Raw genomic sequence first — 22,563 nt, forward strand, 5'->3', positions numbered from 1 at the left:
ACTTAGTCGCTACTAATTCTCGATCTCTAAAAGGGGTTTTCCATTTCACACATTCTTCTGGGCCCTCATCTCTCTCTCACCGGCTTTCACACTTTCTCATCCCTTGATGTACAACAGAAACACACAGGGGAAGAAGTAAGACAAAATCGAAGTCCTCGGTGGTTACATGTTTACTATGTTACAGAGGCTAAGAGAAGATGAAGTTAAAATTATTGGCCAAGTCGTTTCGTATTACCAGTCACACAAAGTGTAAGGAAATGGTAAAGCTCCGTGCTCGGGAGAGTGTTGTGCATGGAGATCGTGCTGGGCGAGAGGGTGCGTTCACCGAGCCCTCCTTCCGCAGCGTTAGCCACTGGACAGCTCAAGTCACAGAAATGCCCACGTTACTTTCCCCCTACACAGCTGATACAAGCTCCCATCAGAAAAAGATAAAGAAATGGGGTGCCCAGGGGGTTCAGTCATTTAAGCATCAGACTCCTGGTTTCAGCTCAGGTTCATGATCTCCCAGTTGTGGGATCAAGCCCCACATCAGGCTCTCAGAGTGGAATCTTCTTCACATTCTCTCTCCCTCTCACCCACGTGCTGTCTCTCCCTCTCTCAAATAAATAAATAAGATTTAAAAAAGAAAAAAAAGAAAAAAAAAGAAAAGAAAAGAAAAAGGAAGAAAAAACCACTCATGTTCATGAAGATAGATAAAACATTGAAGTACACATTCGTGTCCGTCAGCAGAAAAATACCAAATTGTGTCATGTTAACTAGTCATTGAACATTCAGGAACTATTAAAAAGGATAATCTGGAAGTGGTTGCAACTGTGTAAAATCTGGACCATATCTGTGGTCAAGAACAGGGAAGGAACCTGGAAAAATTACGGGCACTTAGTTTGTAAGAGGAGCACATTTCCAGATGACTTCGTTTTCACCTTCGAATGTCCATTATAACAACATTTGCTAAATAAGAATAGATTCTAAACCAGGGTTTAGGGATTATGTCTGAATTACATTTAGCTGGTCCTCAAGTAAGTACAAAGCAATCTACAGTAAGCGGACAGATCCACAAGGACCAGGTACATAATCTGTGGGTCTAGCACAAAATGAAAATGGTGCGAGGCCCCTTGCTCAGAATTACTGAGAATTTCAAGATGGCGGCAGCCACGCATCAAATTGAGTGACTCCTCAGAGTGGGGCTTGGGCCCCTGCACGGGTCCTGTGACCACAAAGCTTGCCCTACTCGGCACTCAGTAAACATGGTATCGTAGAACTAAACAAGCTTTTGCCGACAGGAAGTCACAGCTCATACCCTGACTAGCATTCCTTAGCTTTGAAGGGGGAAGTACATCTGTGGGTCGACAGAGCACCAGGAGATAGTGGAAATATTCCTTAAAACCTTTGACGGTTTCCTTTCCCAGACTCACATGTTTATTATACTTCGTTTCCTTTTTGGAAAGCACTTTGGAGATGGTTTTTTCAGGATAGAAGATGGTTCTAGTATAAGAAACAAAGGATGGGTTGAATGTGAACGTCCTTCTTTGGAAAAGTTGAGGGGTGACGAGAAACTGAAACCCGGGCTGGTCTTGTTTTCTTTTCAAGTCACAAATCTGATGAGAGGACGGCCCTTGCTCTTGTTTTGTTTTCAGAGACTTTTACATGTTTGGGACGGTTTAGTGACATGAAATAATCATTTTGAATCTTGTGGAACTTAAAACTTTTCCATCCTATTTCTCTACAGCAAAGCATTACCGTAATTAGAAATGAAGCTGCCTGTTTTCTGGTAGTACAGTAGCCAAAGCCAAATTGCACTGAGAACTGTGGGAAATTTTCAAGTTTAAATCAGGGGTTGTAGTGAGTGTGACCTTCGTGCTGGGTTGGACCCACAGTGTTTCATTTTTTTTTTTTTCTCATTTAGTCCCGACATTAAAAACTCGAGAGATTTCACTTTTAAAAAACTTAACCGGACCAGCCAGTCTTCTGAAACATTTTTTATTTCCTTTTTTTTTTCTGATTTTAACAACAACACGTGTTCTTTACAAAAAGGCTACAACACCCAGAAAAGTAGAAAGAATAAAGTTAAAACAGCCTAGTGCTCTATAGCCCAAGAATAATCCCTATTCTCCTTCTGGCGTATTTCTCTCTAGACTTCTTTCCTAAATGCGTGCACTTGGTTTGAAAATGTGCCCGTGTGTGCGTAAAAATGAAACAAAACTGGGGTTATGTCTTTGGGTACTGCTTCCTTTTTTTTTTTTTTTTTTTCAACCAAATGTAGTTAAGTGTGTGAGCCTAGTGATCCTCCTAGCGATCTCTGTGTGAACATTTTTACCACTTGTTTTATCAGAGGATGCATCACACGTGATACAGTCAACGCTTCCCCACTGGCGGGTGTAGATGGTCACCAGCCTGCGTCCTCGTACATAAATTGTCTGATTGTTTTTGTATATTTGAAGCGGAGGAATTGCTGGGTGCGAGGGACACTTGCCATTTTTGGAGGTGATGCAACAGAGACTGAGCAGTGAAGCCCACAGCTGCCCAGGTGTGGAACAAGTGATTTACGTGGTGCTTTCGGGGCCCCCAGTCCCGGCTCAGGCACTTTCCTGATGTCAGCTGGTTCGACTTTCATGGCCCCTCGGAGGCAAATACCATCATTTATCCCCATTTTATAGATAAGGGGACTAAGGAACAGAAAAGCGAATTAACTGGGATTTGAACCCAGGTGATCTGGCTCCAGAGTCCGTGTGCGGCCGCTGTGCCCTGCTCCCTCTCATGGTGAGAAAACTCAGGGACAGAGGCAGTCCATGCTGGACACATGGTGAGGGGGGAGCCAGTGGGGACTCTTGGGGTGAGACTCAAACGACACACACCCCACCCCCACCCTGCACCCCAGCACCCGGGCCCCAGGAGGCCAGAGTCGGGGGGGAGCGGGGGGGCCACGCTCTCCAGGCTGCGCTCATTGAAGTGCTGCCAGCCTCCCCTCATTTCTCCGGTTTGCGAAGACAAAGCAATGTGGCCTCCCAGTGCAGCTCCCTTTTCCTCTCTTCCCCCTGAAATTGCTGTCTTGTGTCAGCTGTCATTTCAATTCGGATGGTTTGTCCCTCTTCAGACCCCTTTGTGGAGAACCGTTTTTCAACAGCATTTCCGAGGCCGGGCCAAGTGTGGAGGAGAAGGGAGGACAGGGAGCCCGAGTGGTCCATTCCCTGCTGCGTGGGGAAGTGACCTGTGAAATGTGGGGAGCCTTTCGCCCAAGTTCAGCAGCTGGGATCTGCGGGGAGAAGGTTAGAGTGTCTCTAAGTATCTGTGTTACCTGTTTAAAGATCACTTACCCCTTCTGAAGCGCACCCCCAATCTAAGACCGGGGGGGTGCCTCTGCTAGGGGGGCCCCTCTCCCCCGCAGGGGCTGGCCCCGGGTCTTAGTGGTAAGCCACAGAAGCCGTGGCCACACATCTTGAAGTGGACTTCATCTTGCCACTTGCCACTTCGACAGAAGAGTTCCCGGTCAAGGTCAGAGGTACACTTAGAAGCACGTGTGGTGTGTGGAAGACAGTGGCAATGATCCCCAGCCTCCTCTCTCCTCTCTTCTGTCTCTCCCTGCCTCGCTTTCTAGGCCAGAGCCGCTGTTGGGGGCACAGCCTGTCTCTACAGAGCACACTGCCTACTGCCCCCCATTGGGGTCTCTAGCAGCCACCTCCCTGGTTTTCCTCAAGTCTGCCACCTGAGAACAGAGGTCAGAGCTGTCATTTACAAGAATATGTGCCCTTGTATTTAGCAGGGTTTTCATACGGGTGACGCAGACGTTAAATGTGCAGCTATGGAGTAAACAGAACTCCACAGTAGCAGGAAGCGTGAGTGGGGTTTGTAGGAACACCGTAGCTTGCCTAAAGACGCCAGCTGCAGGGGCTGAGCTTGGAGAATTAAAATCAGTTGCAGAACTGAATGGGAAAAATCTGAGAAAAGACTTGCATCCAGAATATATAAAGAACTCTTACAACTCAACAATTAAAGACAACTCTGTCAGCGGGTTAAAGCCCCTTTGGCTCTGGTCATGATCTCAGGGTCCTGGGGTCGAGCCCCGCATCTGTGCTCAGCGGGGAGTCTTCTTCCCCCTCTTTCTCTGCCTGCCTCTCTGCTGCTTGTGATCTCTGTCAAATAAATAAATAAAATCTTTTTGAAAAACACAGAGAAAGGGTTTGAGTAGACAGTTCTCCAAAGAAGATATACAAATAGCCAATAAATACATAAAAAGATACCCAACACCAATATTCATCAGAGAAATGCAAATTTGAAATCACAGGGACATACCACAGCATAGTCGCTAGGATGGCTATAATTTAAAAAAGGCATAATAACAAGTACTGGTGAGGATGCAGAGAAATCGGAACCCTCATACGTTGCAGGTGGGAATGTAAAATGCTGCAGCCACTTGGGAAGGCAGTTAAAAATAAGAGTTACGGTATCACCCATCAGTTCCCCTCCTAGGTATTTCCCCCAGAGAATTGGGAAAAGTTACGTCCGCAAAGAAACTTGCATGTGACTATTTCTCAGTGTTACCCACACAGCCAAAAAGTGGGAGCAACCAACATGACCGTAAACAGGCCAATGGAGAAACAAATGTCCTATAAGCATCACACATCATGTCTGAAAACACACTACATGGGAAGAGCCAATCAGAGAAGACCATGCGGTTCATGAGCCCATTTGTAGGAAGTGTCCAGAGGAGGCAAACCCTGAGAAACTGAAAGGAGACGATTAAGGGTCACCTAGGGCTTGGGGGGTTGGGGCACCGTGGGGAGCGAGTGCTAATAGATGTGGGATTATGGGATTTCTTCGGGGGATGAAAAAAATGTCCCAAAATTGGTCGTGGTGATGTTTGCACAACCCCGCGAATCTCCTGAAAGTCATTGGTTGTGCACTTTCACTGGGGTGGATTCTTTGATCTGCAACTTGGATCTCAGGAAAGCTGCTTTAAAAATAATAATAATAATAATCTGCTCTGGGGAAACTGTTGGCTGTGGCAGAAGAGTGAAATCCACGAAGTGAAAGCCTGTTTTCCTTTGCAGCTTCTCTGGCAGTAGGTGGTATGACGCCAACGACTTGGGTGTGAACTGTATGAACCTCACCAAGCCGGAGTGTAACTTCACCCCGAGCAGCCTCTCAACGGGTTTCCCACCACATTTCAACATCTCTTTACGCGTCCGAGCTAAGCTGGAGGACCTGGTTTCCCCCTGGCTGACAGTGCCTTGGTTCCTGTCCTGTTGGAATGGTAAGAGAACTTGGCTCTAAAGCTTCCTTTATCATTCAGGCTTTCTTCACTTTCCTCCTCGCTGAGCTGCGCAGACTCCACGCTCCCCTGTCCTGTGTCTCGCCCTGCACAGCCGGTGAACACGTGGGTAGGGTGGTCGAACCCACGTCCTGAGCACGGAGGCTCGAGCTAGAGGACTGTGAGTTGCTAAAACCAGGGGCTGGGAAGCCAGAGCCTGTCGGCCACATCCGGCCCGCCAACCTGCTGTTGTAAATAAAGTTTTATTAGAACACAGTTTCACCGTCTGTTAATAATGTATGGTGTGTGGATGCTTTCAAGCTACAGCAGTTCAAGCTTTCAAGCTACAGTTGCAACAGGGATTGCCTGGCCCTTGAAGCCCAATTTACTAGGGCACTTTACCAAAAAAAGCTCGTTGGCCTCCGGGCTGGATGGGACATATTGGCTTCACTGACCACCCTCCTTTCTTCCGGCACAGCTTCCTTTATGTTTAAGAAAGACTTTCATTTGGCCTCGAACAGTGCCTGGCTCATGGTGGATATGCCGTGGAGCTTGCGCCGTGGAGCTTGGTTGAATGAGCAGATGTGCTCCCAGAAATCGGAAGGGGGCGTAAGGACGGACAGATTCTAGTTTGTGCTTCGCTCCTTCCGTGATTCATTTCCCACAGGCTCAGCTGTGTCCCAGAGCCCCAGTGCTCATGGTTTAGGCAAACTAAGCAGAGGGAGAAGACAGCTGAGGGAGTGTGGTCATGGTCCAGCTATTTGACGGGCTAGTAAGCAATTACTGTTCGTTTATCTTAGGTCCTATAATGGTATTTTATGTTTTTAAGAGCGGGGCGGGAGGTCCTAGGCTTTAGAGACACATACTGGAGTAGTTACACATGAAATGATGTCGTGTTTGGGATTTTTCAAAATAATCCAGAGAGTGGGAGGGCGGAGGGCAAGAGGGATGAGAGGAACAAAACTGACCACGACCTCGAGGTGGGTGGAAGTCGGGTGATGAGGACAGGAGTTGTTACCACGACCTTCCCTCTCTTTCCTACGTGCCTGAGCGTGTCTGCCTTGGGAAGCTGGAGGAGCAACCCACCGCTTGTGCCAGATGGTGTGGGGACAGGAAGAGAAGGCAGCGCAGTCCCCGCGGGCCAGACAGTTACTGCGGACAAGTCGCCTGTCCTTGCGTAGAGAACCAGCACATATCTGAGCTGCGAAATGTCACCTAGCTGGGAATTAGTTAAGAGAAAAAGAAAAAGTAATGGTGAGCCCTGGCCCTGGTGCTGGGGAAGAAGAACGGAGTTGGAAGCAGGGCCTGTTGTGAAAGTCGCTGGTCCAGCGCCAGCCGTCCGCGGCTCCCCGTCCTCCCGGCCTGAGCTGGGCAGCTGTGTTCCCAGGTGGTTCCCGGCTGGGCAGTCATCCCCTGCCCTCACTTGCAAAGTCGGAGGCAGACGTGTCCTCAGAGCCCATCGCTGGGTCCAGCACTTGTGCACTTGGGGGACACAAGCAACACGAGGATGAGCGTGTGTGCAGGGAGGAGATGGCTGGCGGCGGCAGCTGCTGGGGGTCACATCGGCCTCGCTTCAAATCCCGCCTCTGCCCATTACTGGCTAGGTCTCTGGGCAACTGCGATGACCTCCTGGCTTCTGTTTCTCCCTGTGGGAACGAAGATGACCTTCTGTGGCGGGTACGCAGAGCTGTGTGGACACGTGAAAATCCACGTTGCCTGGTTTACAAGGAGAGCTGGTCCGTGGAAGCTGCCGTCAGCAGTCACCCGTGGATAATGGAGACTCACCCACAGATAACCGAGACTCCCTTCCGTGTGTTGAGAGAGGGCGGATCGTCTCCCCCTCAAAAGACAGGCTCATTTCCCCTCAAAAAGTGCTTTGTTGATGGAAGAGGGCTAAGAGCGGCAGGCATTTATTCACACTCTACATCAAACCCAGGAAACCCGTATCATTACCTCTTGGCACCTGTCGCTTGGTACCAGATCCCGGATCCAGAATTCTCGAAGGGCAGCTCTCTCCACCCTGACCTTCCGGGGGACGAAATGACCGCTCAGGCTGGCACCCTAGCTTCCAGGCCCAGCCCTGCGTGGAAGTCACAGAAAAGTCTAGAGAACATGTCCTACAGAGGAGAAAGGTCTGAGGATAACGTAGCTTGAGCTGGTGGCCGGGCGGGTGTGGGGGCGGTAGAGGGGACCAGGCAGGCCAGGTCTCTGTCTAGACCTAGTCTCTCCCCCACAGCCTCACAGTTTGCAGTATGGCTGCAAACCCTGCAGGGACCAGCCCCTTGCCCAACAGGTGCCAGGGCCTTGCCCAGCCGGGAGAGCCCAGGTGGGAGCGTGGAAAGCACGAACAGTCTCAAATGCACAACTGGCCACAGTGATCCGATCAGCTGCACGTGTAGATGGCGCATGGATGGGCCTCTCGGAACTCGTGGGGCCCGAGCTACACTCTCCGTCTGAGTGATTGTTTCGTACAAGAGGGAACCTTTCCTTCAACGCGCTTCAGGGTCCCGGGAACTCTGTGAAAAGCTTCAAGAAACAGACTTCCAATGGCAACATCTCTCCAGTACTATATTTAAACACGGTCTGTTTATAAATACCACTTTTGTTCATTTGTAAGGAAGTACGAATGTGTATTAAACATAGATCTGCAAAGGAGCCAGGTTGTAGGTAAGGGGAGCAAGATCCTGTCCCCGTCTCCCCCTCTGCCTGAAAATCTGACTGTGGTTAACCTTCCGGCTGTTTCTCTGGAAACCCAGTCATGGTGGCTGTTCGCCACGTTCCTAAGCAGCATCGCTTGTGGCAAAATGACCCCTGACTGATAAGCTGCACCTCCCTGGGGCCCCTCCAGTGCCTCCAAGGGACCCGTGTCTTCAGCTGAGTGCAGCAATTCTTGTAACTGCGTGTGGCCCTCACGGGGACTCTGGAAACTTCTGCGGTGCAGTCGTAAGAGATATTGGCTATTGGGGCTTTTCAGCCTGGGAGGCTTCTGTACCAGCCTCTTGTGGGTCTCAGTCTACAGGGAAGCCGTGTGCTGGGGTGGGGACTGGGCGGGGGTGGGTGTGGGGTGAAGAGACTGGCTCTGGGCCAACACGTGGACAGCTGCAAGGGCTCTCCTGCCACTGACCAGAAGCCCTGGTGCCACACTGTGGCCTTCCTGCCCCGTGGCCTGCCACGTGAAGCTTGTGCCCAGACCAGTCTATGGGAGTCCGCTGTGCCAGAATGCGATCTCAGTGGATTTAAAAATGTGTGTGTGGGTGGGTGTGGGTGTGTGAACACGCCATAGACATATATAATCATGTGTGAGAGGAGAAAATAAACCAAGACGAAATCACAGAGGGAGACAAACCATAAGAGCCCCTTAACCATAGGAAATAAGGTTGCCCAGGGTTGCTGGGGCCGGGCGGGCGGGTGGGAGATGGGGTAGGTGGGGGGTGGGCGTGAAGGAGGCCACGTGACATAATGGCACCCGGTGTTGTAGGCACCGATGCATCGCTACCTCCACCTCTGAAACTAGCAATGCACTATGTATTAATTAACTGGGTTCAAATTTAAAAATAAAATTAAAAATAAGATTATATGTTGTATTATATATAAAATGTATGTGTGTGTGTGTATACATATATATGTGTGTGATACATTGTGTTTGTGTCGTTACTCTGTTTCAGTGACCGTTGGGCCTCCCGAGAGCATCTGGGTGACGCCGGGAGAAGCCTCCCTCATCATCAGGTTCTCCTCTCCCTTCGACGTCCCTCCCAACCTGGGCTATTTCCAGTACTATGTCCATTACTGGGAAAAGGCAGGAATCCAAAAGGCAAGAGCATTTTTCTGCTTTTCTACATTTTTTCTACTTTGTTTTGATTTTCTTTCCTTTGGACTTTCTGATACAGCAAAAAAAAATCAACTTGGAACAAGACAAGGAGGACAGAGCGTCCCGGTGTTGCCTTAGGGTCTGAGCCCTGAACCGGGTTTAATCCTTCTGCTCAAGACCCGAGCTTCTGCTCCCTGTGCTGAGCCTTCCCTTCTGCCAGGTGGCTCCGAAGGCCCCTCTCTGCCTGACAGCACGCTAGTCCCGTTGTTTGGGGTGCGCACAGAGCCCGTGGGGCACTCTAAAGTGTGGAGAAGGTTCTAGAAAGCCTGTTTCTACAACAAGGAATCCCCCCCCCCCCCAGCAGTCTGCAGGATTTATGTAAATTGCTGTGGTTTGTATGATTTGCAAAGAGAGCTCATATGAACAGGTGAAAAGTCTGCTGGGAGGAGAGAGCGCCTTCTAGGGAAGAGGACAGGGTGTGGGAAGGTTCGGGATGTCTGGGGATCTGCAAGCGCCGGGGTCTTCACAGGAATGCAGGAGGGGCTGCGGTGGGCCGCGAGGCTGGCAGAGCTGGCATCAGACCAGCAGGGCCTGGTCAGCCCTAGTAATATGAGGGACAGTGCTGGCCTTCAGTCATCCGCGTGCCTGATTGTCCAGGCTGCGTGTCAAGAGGTTTCACTATCTCTGTGAGCTTCCGGGTTTCCTAAACTCAACAGTATTATAATTGTTTTGGTTTTTTGTTGGTCAGTTTTATTGTGATTTAACTGACATTCATCTCTGCACAAGTTTAAGGGGTACGGCATAATGGTTTGGACTTAGTGTATTATGAAATGATTATAGTTTTTCATAATGGTAAAAGCTTATGTTAATCGAGAGCTTTCTTTGCGTGGGGCCCTGAACCAGGCATTTGAGATACACATTTAGTATTTGTCCCGAGCTGTGTCACAGAGAAGGAAGCCAGCTGGTTGAGTAAGTGGCCCGGGGTCAGCGGCTGACAGCTAGCACATCAGCGCAGGGACATCTGAGCCCAGGGTCCGTGCTCTGCACTTTGTCTTTTGTTTTTTTTTAAGATTTTATTTATTTATTTGTCAGAGAGAGAGAGCACAAGCAGAGGGAGAGGGAGAAGCGGGCTCCCCACTGAGCAGGGAGCCCGATTCGGGGCTCGATCCCAGGACCCCGAGATTGTGACCTGAGGCAAAGGCAGACGTCTAACCAGCTGAGCCCCCCAGGCATCCCCTGCTCTGCGGATCTTCCGGCCGTAGCTCACACTTGTCCTTCTCCCCATTTCTTCATGGTGAATCTTAAAACACTGAGGAAGGCAAAACGCCCTGAAGAGTAGACACTCACCGTATGAGGAAGAAGGAACTCACCATTTCCCTGAATCAAAAAGTCAAGGTCTGGTCAGGTGGGATGGAGAAGGCCTAGAAGATTCCAGAAGGAATTCCCCTTTCCCTCTTCCTACCAGAGCAGCTGCACCTTGGACTTGTGGATCAAAGATTCTAGGGCTCAAATGAGTGTGAGAGCCACCAAAATATCCGCATCCCAGCTGTGAGTCTGTGTCCCCAAAACCAGCCCTGGATTTGCTGGAAGGACCCACGGACTTGGCATATGGTTGTATTCACGGCTATGATTCATTACAGAAGAAGGACACTAAGCAAAATCAGCAAAGGGAAGAGGAACACGGGCCAAACTCCAGAGGAAGGCAGGCACACGCTTCCAAGAACCTTCTCCGGAATGACTCAGACAGGACACACTTAATTCCTCCAACAACAAACCGTGACAACGTGTGAAATGTTGTCTACCAGGGAAGCTTATCGGAGATGCAGTGCCCAGGGCTTTTATTGGAAATGCAGGCCCCTTCTCCTTAGCACAGATCAAAATTCCGGACTCCTAGAAGGAGAGCAGGTGTTCAGCATAGAAAATATTGTTTTCACCATTAGCTTCCGATATTACTTAGGGAATGGTGGGGCATTTCTGGATTCCAAGTTCCCAGGTGCCGGCTTTGGTTAGCCTGGCAAACAGACCCTCCAAGGACAGCGGTCTCAGGTCTCTGCAGTCTTTGATTCTGAATTCTAGAAATGCCAACTGGCAGCTGAAATAAACCCCAGAGGAAGTTTATACTTAAGATGGCTTCGTGGATGGGGCGCCTGGAAGGTGCAGTCGGTTAGGTGCCAGGCTCTTAGTTTGGGCTCAGGTCATGATCTCTGGGTTGTGAGATTGAGCCCTAGTAGGGCTCCATGCTCAACGGGGAATCTGCTTGCGATTCTCTCCATCTGCCCCGCCCCTCCCCCTCCGCACTTGCGTGCTCTCTCTCTTTCTCAAATAAATAAATAAATCTTTTTAAAAATTGCTTTATGGGGCATCAGAATTTTTCTCCTCTGCCCTGGCAGTCCCTCAGCGTTAAACAGAAGGAAGAAAAATCATCTATGATCCTATGATTCCTAAGTAATGCGACTATTTTATATTTTTAAAAATACATACTCTTGAGTAATCTGCCGGTTTTCAGCCAACACTACAGCAGCTTCGTCTCCGTGTTGCTGAGCATATGTTATACCACCGTTTCAAACGGCTATGGCGTTTTTCTGCTACATCTCAAAATAGAAAGCAGGGGCGCCTGGGTGGCTCAGTGGGTTAAAGCCTCTGCCTTCGGCTCAGGTCATGGTCTCAGGGTCCTGGGATCGAGCCCCACATCGGGCTCTCTGCTCAGCGGGGAGCCTGCTTCCCTTCCTCTCTCTCTGCCTGCCTCTCTGTGTACTTGTGATCTTTGTCTGTCGAATAAATAAATAAAATCTTTTTTAAAAAAATAGGAAAGCAATCCCCTTATAAGAAATCCTATACGGCCATAATATATCTTTCCCTCTTTTCCCTGTGGGACAATGGCCACTTTGTCCAGGAGAGCAAGAAGCCATTGACTAGAAGTTTCCAGAGGGAGGGCGGCAGCAGCAGGGATAGGCTGAGGGGAGGAGACAGAATCCTCCAGAATCTGGGACCCAGCTGTGTCCCAATTACGTAACTCGCCAAGATCATGTGGACCAAGACTCTGTAAGAGGCATCAGCACATTTCAGTTAAAACTAAAACCAGACTCGGAACAAAAAGAATGTTATTTCCCACCGTGATTTTTTTTTCCCTCTGTCCATTGGGTAGCTCGAAGAATCTAGAATACATTAACCGTGAAGTAAGAAATAGTGACTTTAAAGTAGATGCGCTGGGCGTTGAGGCAGTTTTATTATTTTTTTTTAAGATTTTATTTATGTATTTTAGAGAGAGAGAGAGAGTGCGGGAAGGAGGGAGAGGGATGAGCTGACTCCCCCCTGAGCATGACTCGGGGCTCGAACTCACCACCCTGAGCTTATGACCTGAGTTGAAACCAAGAGCCGGACGTTTAATTGACTGAGCCACCCAGGCGCCCCATTTCAGGAGAAAATTTCATCCCAGACATGGGGGCCTGCTAAATTCCAGGGGCGGACCCTCCGTGGCCACGGCAGGCCCCCGAGACCTCATAGCCAGAAAGACAGCTCTGAAGCCCTCAGCGTCTTTCTCCACACCGTTCACCACTTTCACATGTGACATATGTTCACTGCAAACCAGTGACTCTTTCAAAACAGAATCTGGGTGGTTCATTTGGTAAAACAGCTGGCTTCAGCTCAGGTCATGATCCCAGCGTCCTGGGATCGAGTCGCACATCGGGCTCCTTGCTCAGCGGGGAGCCTGTTTCTCCCTCTGCCTCTGTCTGCCTCTCTGCCTACTTGTGATCTCTCTCTCTGTCAAATATATAAATAAAATATTTAAATTTAAAAAAAAAAAAAAGAAAGAATCTCTTTCTTTGGTGACGGTGTTCCCTGGGAATTTGAGGAAACACTGGCAAAGCTACAAGTGGCTCGACCACATCTCTCTGGGTCATTTTCATAAGTTCCTGTTGGCGTTTTTTACGTAGGTTAAAGGTCCTTTCAAGAGCAACTCCATCGTGTTGGATGGCTTGAGACCCTTAAGAGAATACTGTTTACAAGTGAAGGCGCACCTCTTCCGCACATCTTGCAACACCTCTAGGCCCGGCCGCTTAAGCAACATAACTTGCTACGAAACAATGATGGATGGTAACACCTGCCTTCCTTCATCCTTTCTGAGCTGGGACCAGAATCCCTGAATAGTGTAACCGGGGCTGGCTTACGAGGTGGAGGGTGTTGGCAGTGGGGAGACCCAGGGAAAAGGGGCGAGAAGCCAGCGCCCAAGTAGATCTAACCAGCTCGTGCTGAGATCTGCGACAGTGACACCACACAGACGGCTAACACCGCTCAGTTTTAGGGTTGCTTTTACTAGTTATGCACTGAAGTGCGCAAGGCTGGGCAGGGGAGGGACAGTGTGTGTCCATCTCAGGAGGACGTGGACACTACCAAAGCAGTTGGCAGTGAAGGCTGACCTGGTGTTTGTATCGTGTGCGGGATGGGCCTCTTGTTCACTCTTGTGTCGTCTTTTTTAAGCCACTACCAAGCTTCAACAAGTCATCCTCATCACCGTGGGAGTCTTTCTGTCGCTGGCGGCGCTGGCGGGGGGCTGTTTCTTCTTGGTGCTGAGATACAAAGGCCTGGTGAAATACTGGTTTCACTCTCCGCCAAGCATCCCGTCACAAATCGAAGAGGTACGTGTGCACACATCCAGGGGGTGACATGTCAGCCCTCTGCGGCCCCGTGGTAATGCCTAGGAGTCTGGCAGTGGACAAAGCCACGGAAACAGAGTGTGGAGTTAGAAGTGGTTCAGGGCAGGGGCGCTGGGGGACTCAGTCGGTTGAGCGTCCAACTCCTAATCTCAGCTCAGGTCTTGATCTCACAGCTGTGAGTTCGAGCCCCACGCTGGGCTCCGCGCTGAGTGTGGAGCCTACTTGGAGGGAAAAAAAAAAAGTGGTACAGGGTTATTTGTACACCCGTGTTCATAGCAGCAATATGCATAACCCCTAAATGCTGGAAGCAACCTAAGTTTCTGTCAGTGGATGAACAGATAAACAAAGTGTGGTCTAGCCACACAATGGAATGTTATTCAGCCATTAACGGGAAGAGGATTCTGACTCACGCAACAACAAGGGTGAACCCTGAAGATATGATGCTAGGTGAAAAGGCCAGTTACAAAACGACAACTTCTGTGTGATTCCACTTCCGTGACGTACTCAGAAGAGTCAGGCTCACAGAGACTGAGAGTAGAGTGGTGGGCACTGGGGTGTGGGTGGGGAGGGGGAAATGGGGCGTTAGCGTTTAATGGGGACAGAGTTCTAGTTTTGCAAAATTAAAACAGTTCCAGAGATGGTGGTGGGGCTTGTTCAACCGTGTGAATGTATTTTATACCACTTAAAAATGATAATTCTGAATTCTAATAATGTACTTTACCACAACTTAAAACAATTTTTTAAAAGATTTTATTTATTTATTCATGAGAGACAGAGAGAGAGAGGCAGAGAGAGAAGCAGGCTCCCCATGGAGCAGGGAGCCCAATACGGGACTCGAACCCAGGACCCCAGGATCATGACTTGAGCCGAAGGCAGACATTTAACCATCTGAGCCACCCAGGTGCCCTAAAACAATTTTTTTAATGGCACAAAGTTGGTGGAAAAGGTGGCCTGGCGTGGCCAAGAGATCGCCTGTGGAGAAAGCCTCCAGGACGCCTGGCAGAGGGTGAGAAGGTGGTGGAGACAGGGCTGTAGGGCAGGAGCTGTGCATCAGAAGGATTCTAGAGGAAACGCACCCAGGGCTATGGGTACAGAGCCGTCCTCACCGAGAGCTCCCTTGATGTCACTAATATTCTGAAAGACCTGAGGGAGACAGGTGGACAGGGTCTCATGGGAAGTCGCTTTCCTGCTCAGCATCCCCACCACCACCGCCACCCAGGCTCTGTGAGGTGGCCCAGCCTTCTAGGAGCTGATGGAAGATTATTTAAAAGCATTTGTCTCTGGAGGTTTATTAGCAGTAAAATCGGAGTAAAGGTACTGGAAACAGACTCTGTCTGTTACACCTAGAAGGAATAGGTGTTAGATAAGGTCCAAGTCTGTAGAGAAAGAGTAGTGCTTCTAGAAAAAGCTGGAGTCCCTTATCTTCCTTCCTCCGTCATGAGGTATTTAAAGTACCCAGACAGAACTCAAATTACACGTGAAGTCTCCCACTAGAAAACTCCAGGCCAATTCCACTCACGTGAGGCATCTAGAATCGTCCACCTCATAGAAGCAGGAGTAGAATGTGGTTGCCGGGGGCGGGGGAGAGGGACCCAGGGGGATGCCGTGCAGCGGCCATGAAGTTCCAGTTAGGCAGGATGAGTAAGTTCTGGAGAGCTGCTCTGTGTCATTGTGCCTAGAGTCAGTAGTGCATTGTGCGTTTAGAAATTTTTTAAGAGGGTAGAACTCACGTTAAGTGTTACCACAAAAAAAAAAAAAAAAGAAAGAAAGAAAAGGAAAGAAAACAAAAACAAAAACAAAAGACCTTCCCTGGTTAATATTTTCACACAGTAACAGCCCTCAGTGGGCGTCGGCATCTTACCTGCTCGGATCTCTCTCACGGTAAAACCACCAGCAGGTCCCTGTGAGGTGAAATTACTACTAGCTGTTTCTTTGGGTTGTGGGTCTAAAACAGAGTCTTTCGGTTCACTTCCCTGGGAAAGTGTGAAAAATAGATATCAAAGGCACTGAGGTTACACGAGAATAACGAATCAGGTTTCACTTATATTTTTGAGGTTTCAGAAGCGCTCAGGATTGGTTTATGCTCCTCTTGTCGCCAGTCAGCTCTGGGCTCGCTGTGTTTCGATGTCTGTCGGCCCGTCTGGCAGCGAGACGGGAGTTTCTCGGTCACGCAGCGGTGACATGATGGCTCAGCCTGGTGCTGAGGCCTGAGGGAAGGGGCAGGTGGGGCGCCATGAGGCCCCCTCCGTCTCTCCTTGCTTCTCTGCTTGGTGTGTGTCATGTGAGGTGGAAGTGACCGGTGGGTAGAGGGGCTGAGGAAGACACGGGCCAACTTTCCCTCTTTTCCCCCATGAGGGGTGAACTAGAGGCCCCTCGTCCTCCCTCACCGGAAAGTGAAAATCCTAGAGCCACTTCCGGGGAGAACAGGCCCCAAGCCTGCACCAGAGGCAAGAAGTCACAACGTGCTTTTCCCAAGGCACCGTGTGAGCTTGGCTGGCCCTGGGATTCCTGTTGAGGTGACTGTTGATGTGAGGGGCGTTCTTGTTTGAGAAGTGGCTTCGGTGGTGGTCAGAATAGGAAGGTACCAACTCAACCAGGTAGAAGGTCCGCCATGTTGAACTGAGAAGCTAATGACGCTGTTGATTTTCAACCTTTTCAAGTATCTGAAGGACCCGAGCCAGCCTATCCTAGAGGCCCTGGACAAAGACACGTCGCCAACGGATGATGCCTGGGACTCGGTGTCTGTTGTTTCATTTCCAGCAAAGGAGCAAGAAGATGTTCCCCAAAGCACTTTGACCCAAAACTCTGGTGCGGTCTGCTAGCCTGTGGGGTGAGGGCTCTGAGCCAAGGAAGCTGCTGATGTCCATGTCAGCACTTTATGGAATCCGGTCCTCCATTTTCCTGTCCCCAAAAGGCCCGTCAGTGCCTGGGAAGATGTCACGGGTCTCATGGGGGTGACAGGCTTATTGATTTTTTTCTTCAAACTAAGAGTTTTCTAATCATACGCGTTTTCAGAATAATTCTACAGATATGTCCCCGAAAGATTAAGATTTCTCTTAAACACTAAAAAGACATGTAATTATTTGTTAGCAAATGGGCGTCCGGCACGCCTCTGACACTTTCTCGTCAGCAGCCAGGACACGAGGTCCCCTCCTTGATGAAGCCCCTCGGGCAGACCATGTCACCTGTCCCAGCCTGTCCCAAGAAGGGACATTAAGTGGCCCTTCTTTGTATCCAAACACCTGGCTTGAAATGTGATTAGTCCTGTAAATAGTTTCCCAGAGATTAAGCCTTTTTTTTCCCCGTTAGGAATAAAAAACTATAATTAACTTTTTAAAAGTCAGTGTGAAGTTTCTGCTTTCCACTTCACTTTCTTGATTTTGGTCTTTCTCTTCTGCAAAGTTTCAACCATTTAAAATTCCTCTCTCTAAATTTCTGTTTTCTTAAGTAACACCCGGTAGAGGTCCCAAGGCCTCATGGTCACTCAGTGAGAACTGTCTCCATGTGTCCCCTGATGCCCTAGGAGGGTATAAAGGGCACTCTCAGAAGCCGCATGCGTGTGTCACCCAGGATGACTCATGCGTTGACCAAGACAGGGGCCTGTAGGCAGTAAGAGAATTTGCTACCAGTCAACGGTGACACCCACCGGGCATGTGCGTCTTCCGATCGTGTAAGTATCGACAGGTTCTGGATTAAAAATCCATTTCTGTGACTCTTAGCATTTAGGAAGCGGACATGTAGTTGCTTGTCCACACCCCCCCCCCACCGGCACACACACACACACACACCCCAAGTGATACACTTGCTGTAACGTCTGCTTTCCAAAGAATCCCCTCCGGGCAGCCAAACCTCACTGGGGAGGGGAGGGGAGGGAGTGACTATAAGAAGGAGAAGCTTCTAGCACTCATTGATGGGGTCACTTCTCTCTCTCATTCGGGGCCTGTGCCACTGGTGAGGAATTGGCCCTGGGGTTGAGCTTCTAAGCAAACGCTGCTCCCAGAGGCCTGGCTGAGGCTGGGCTCTCCGATGTTACTGTGTCGGAGGGGAGAGTATGCCCTGACACCACACCCGCTTCAGCATCCTAACTCGGTAAACACCCCGAGGAGGCCTGGGCCGGGCCTATAATCTGGGGGGGAAGGACAGGAATTAGTAGAGGGAGAGCCTCCTTTTCTATGTATCTTCCCCCAAGAAACACCTGGTTCTACTTTGTCACGTGAAGAGCTAGTCAGTGGGATTCATACTTATACTCACTTGGGATTTAGTTTCTCGTCAAGTGAAGTACCTAACCATAAAATGAGTCAGAAGCAATCTTGTCCGTCAGCTACAACAGGGCAAACTGCAAGCCATTCGGCAAAGCCAGCCTGCTCCCCGCATTTGTAGTTAAAAATAGTTTCTACACCTTTAAACAGTTTGGGGGGGAAAAATCAAAAGAATAGTATTCCATCGCACATGAAAAGTACATGGAATTTAAATTTCAGTGTCCACAATAGCCAAACTATGGAAAGAACCTGGATGTCCATCAACAGATGAATGGATAATGATGATGTGGTATATATGTATATAATGGAATACTATGCAGCCATCAAAAGAAATCTTGCCATTTGCAACAACATGAATGGAACTAGAGGGTATTATGCTTAGCGAAATAAATTAATCAGAGAAAGACAACTATCATATGATCTCCCTGATATGAGGAAGTGGAGATGCAACATGGGTTTGGGGGGGGGGTAGGAGAAGAATAAATGAAACAAGATGGGATTGGGAAGGAGACAAACCATAAGAGACTCTTACTGTCACAAAACAAACTGAGGGTTGCCGGGGGAAGAGGGGTAGGGAGGGGGTGGGGTTATGGACACTGGGGAGGGTATGTGCTATGGTGAGTGCTGTGAAGTGTGTAAACCTGGTCACAGACCTGTACCCCTGGGGCTAATAATACATTATATGTTTATAAAAAAAATTTTTAATTAAAAAAAAATTAAATTTCCGTGTCTGTAAATAAACTTTTACTGGAGCCCGGTGATGCTCATCATGGCTGGACCACTGCCGGCTGATTTTGCACGGCTCAGCAGAAGTGAGGAGGGCTGCGGAGCCTAAAATATTTACTGTGTGGCCCTTCCCCAAGAGTATTTGATCCCCCTTGATCTCCACAGTGAACTGTTCACTGGACAGGAGAAAGCAGAACCATTCCCATTACTTAAGTGTATACAAAGTCCCTGCAAGGAGCCGTCTGACGCTCCCACGGTATCTGGGAGAAGAGGGACTGAATTCTTATCTGTATCCCACAAAGCGTGTAACCGACCCTGTCCTAGAGCGGGCTGGAGGCCAAGTTCAGGGGAGCCTGCAGCTCAGTGGAGGCCAGTGGGCCCTCTGCCAAGAATAGGGCGCCCAGAGATGATGGGTTCCTTGGAACCAGACCCCCTGTGGCCTGTATTTGTGTGAATTAGACATCCGACTTTCAAGACATTTTGAGCCAGGGATTTTCCAGTAAACCCCAGCGTCTGGTGTTCCTGTGTGTGGATAGCGCCCCCTGGGGGCCCCACAGTGCCCGGCCGTGAGGAGAAGCATGTGTATATGTAAGGAAAGGGAAGGCTTATCATTTGCTACATACAAATGTACATACAAAGGTATATCCATCCGCCCTGTCCCAGGGCCACCTACTTTCATTCGACTCCACATAATGCTGTTGGGAAACAAATCAGTTCGTTCTACGTGATTTATTAAGTTCATCTGTCCCCGCAGGCTGCCTAAGTTAATTACAAAGGAGAAAAAGAGCAGCTAGACACCATCTCGAGCAGTTTCAATGGCTGCTGATAGGGGTAATGACTCATAACAAATGTGGTTTCTGTCCTATTCCTGCCCAAAACGCATAACCTAGATTCGTGAGGGAACACCCCGCCAACTTAAACTGACGGGCATCCTACAAAACGATGCACTGGTCTGAAGTCTTCAAAAATGCTCAGTCACAAAAGACAACCCGAAGAATTGTTCAAGCTGAGGGCCCATAAGGGGACACACGAGCAGGAGCACCGCGTCCTCAGGGATTGGGTTCTGGAACCGGAAAACTCTCATGTTCCTTTACTGTGAAGCACATAAACAGGGCAACTAGCAGTATTTGGATACAGTGCTTGTCCTGACCTTGGTGTTGTGTGTACTGTGGTTAGGACTTGGGGAAATGTACACAGAAATATTCAAAGACGAAAAGGCATCACACCTGCAGCATATTCTCAAACATCTCAGAAAAAAAATATAGACTGAAATAAATGCAGTAAAATGTTTATATTTGGAGAATCTGAAGGTTGTATAGGACTTCTCTAAGTTGGGGCACCTGGGTGGCTCAGTTGGTGAAGCATCTGCCTTAGGCTCAGGTCATGATCCCAGGGTCCTGGGATCGAAACCCACATTGGGCTCCTTGCTCAGCGGGGAGTCTGATTCTCCCTCAGCCTGCTGCTCCCCCTGCTTGTGTGCACTCTCTCTCTAATAAATAAAACCTTCTAAAATAAATAATAAATCACATCTTTTTTTTTTTAAATTAAACAAAAATAAATTCACGACTTTCAGAATGGAGGGAAATACACTTACCATCATCCTGAACGCTTTTTGGCCCTTGGAACAGGTACTCCCAAATCAAAGCCTGGTGCTCTCTGCACCATCCCTGAGGGTCTGGAAGGCGCCCGCCACACCGTCTTGTAGAAACTGAAAATACCTTGAAGAGGCACCAATTATCTGAAACCCCTATGTAAAACGACAGAAACTGTGTCTGAACCCTGCAAAGACTTAAGCACAGGCAGGCTCGAAAGGAAACAAAAACCAGGAGTCCAGGCGGTTTTTCTTGAAGGTGGCACGCCACCTTGTGCCAAGAAACTAGAAAGCCATCGAAAGAGGAAGGAAACGTCCCTCCCTTCAGGCAAGGCCCTGCTGGAGAGGTTAAGGACCCGCTTTTGGTGAGCACTTAACTGTTTCCAGGCTCAAAGTTAGGCACCTGTTAGCATTCTTTCTGGCAAAGAGCACTTCCAGGCCTGCAAACAGCCTTGGGGTCACAGAGCTAATACGGGGCGGGGCGGGGCCAGATTTAGGGAGGAGTAAACCAACTAAATATAAATGGTTCCCTAGGAACCCCAACTTCCAAACCAGAAATCTCTAGGGACAGTGTCGCTGGAAATACTCCTCCTTTCTCTGTCCTCAACTCCTGGTTTCCTCTCAGGTTGTGATCTGGGGGTCGTGGGATCGAGCCCCACCTCGGGCTCCAGGCTCAATGTGGAGTCTGCTTGTCCCTCCCTCTCTGCCCCTCCCCCCTCTTCATCTGCATGGGCTCGTGCTCTCTCTCTCAAGAATAAATAAAAGAAAAAACTTCACAGAAGAAAAATGTTCTAGCCTGGTTCAGCCTGAGGATTCCCAAGCCTTCTTTGGCCACGACGCCTGTTTTTCTCAAGAACACGGGTGCTGGGGCGCCTGGGTGGCTCAGTGGGTTAAAGCCTCTGCCTTCGGCTCAGGTCATGATCCGGGGTCCTGGGATCGAGCCCCGCGTCGGGCCCTCTGCTCGGCGGGGAGCCTGCTTCTTCCTCTCTCTGCCTGCCTCTCTGCCTACTTGTGATCTCTGTCTGTCAAATAAATAAATAAAAATATTAAAAAAAAAAAAAAAAAAAGAACACGGGTGCTGTGGGGCGGCTTGGGGAATGCCGGCTGAGGGAAGAGCAGGGCCCCGCCCTCGGGAGCAAACTGCCTGAGCCATGACCGTGACCCCAATCCTGACCCCAGTCCGAGGGCAAGTTACTTAACCTCCCCAGCTAGAAGGGCCCACCTCCAAAACGAGAGCGAAATGAGAACACATGTAGGACAGTGTTTGTTGGGGAAGGTCACTGAAAAGATGGGGCGGCCCGTTGACTCGGGAGCTGGCCCCTAGCTCGTCACCCCCTCCCCGGTCCTTGGAAGGTGGGTTCCCTTGCTTTTCCTGTGCCCAGAGGCTGCTCCAAGGACACGGCCTGGAGATGGGGATGCGGCGTTGAGAACACGTGTGCGGCATCTGTGCCTGCACCTGTGTAGGGCCCCTCGAGTTTCGGCATTAGGGCGCTGCGGGGATCCACTCATCTCGCTGATGCCCCCGAGGAGCCTCAGGCCTCGTAGACAAGTTCCTTTGCGCATTAAACCTGCCATCTGGGGCGCCTGGGGGATTTAGCGGGTTAGGCAGCCAACTCTGGGTTTCAGCTCAGGGCGTGATGTCAGGGTGGTGGGATCGAGCCCCCAGTCAGGCTCTGCACTGAGAGGGGAGTCTGTCTGAGATTCTCTCTCCCCCTCTGCCCCTCGCCATGCTCGTGTGCTCCAGCTCTCCCTCTCTAAAATAATTTTTAAAGGTTTTTTAAATTTTATTATTTGATAGACAGGTAGGCAGAGAGGCAGGCAGAGAGACAGGAGGAAGCAGGATCCCCGCTGAGCAGAGAGCCCGATGCGGGGCTCGATCCCAAGACCCTGAGATCACGACCTGAGCCAACGGCAGAGGCTTTAACCCACTGAGCCACCCAGGCGCCCCCTCGCTAAAATAATTTTAACAAACCCTTGCCACCTAGCAGCCTGGAGTAGCCTCTTCTTCGGTCTCCCCTGGCCATCTGAGTCCAGGGCCGGTGTGGGCGAGGCGGGTTTCAGATGCTACCCGCAGACGACCTTCTCAGGTACGTGTCAGCTCTCAGCGTGGAGAAGGGACACATCCTGAAGAAGCGACACATCCTGAAGAAGCAGGACCTTGACTCGGGACGCCAGCGGCAGGGCCCAGAGCGAGGAAGGACATGGGCCTTGCGAGGAATGAGGCTAGGAAGAGGACACGGCGTGGGAGGAACACGAGGGCAGCGGGCGCTCTGTCGCTA

At 49.8% G+C, this 22,563-nt stretch overlaps 1 protein-coding gene across 3 annotated transcripts in view; it reads left to right on the forward strand.

Moving 5' to 3' along the window:
• IFNGR2 (interferon gamma receptor 2) overlaps positions 1–17,051 on the forward strand; it is a 28,234-nt gene extending 11,183 nt beyond the window's left edge. For all 3 annotated transcript variants that reach the window (XM_032354004.1, XM_032353985.1, XM_032353995.1), the window contains exons 3-7: positions 5,046–5,248; positions 8,911–9,056; positions 12,989–13,148; positions 13,533–13,690; positions 16,369–17,051. In XM_032354004.1, coding sequence (XP_032209895.1) covers positions 5,046–5,248; positions 8,911–9,056; positions 12,989–13,148; positions 13,533–13,690; positions 16,369–16,530 — 829 coding nt within the window. In that variant the 3' untranslated portion in view covers positions 16,531–17,051. The remainder of the gene's footprint in view (positions 1–5,045; positions 5,249–8,910; positions 9,057–12,988; positions 13,149–13,532; positions 13,691–16,368) is intronic.
• Positions 17,052–22,563: the final 5,512 nt, after the last annotated feature.

Source organism: Mustela erminea, chromosome 1, assembly GCF_009829155.1.
Source record: "Mustela erminea isolate mMusErm1 chromosome 1, mMusErm1.Pri, whole genome shotgun sequence".
In the NCBI taxonomy this organism is placed as follows: Eukaryota; Metazoa; Chordata; class Mammalia; order Carnivora; family Mustelidae; genus Mustela; species Mustela erminea.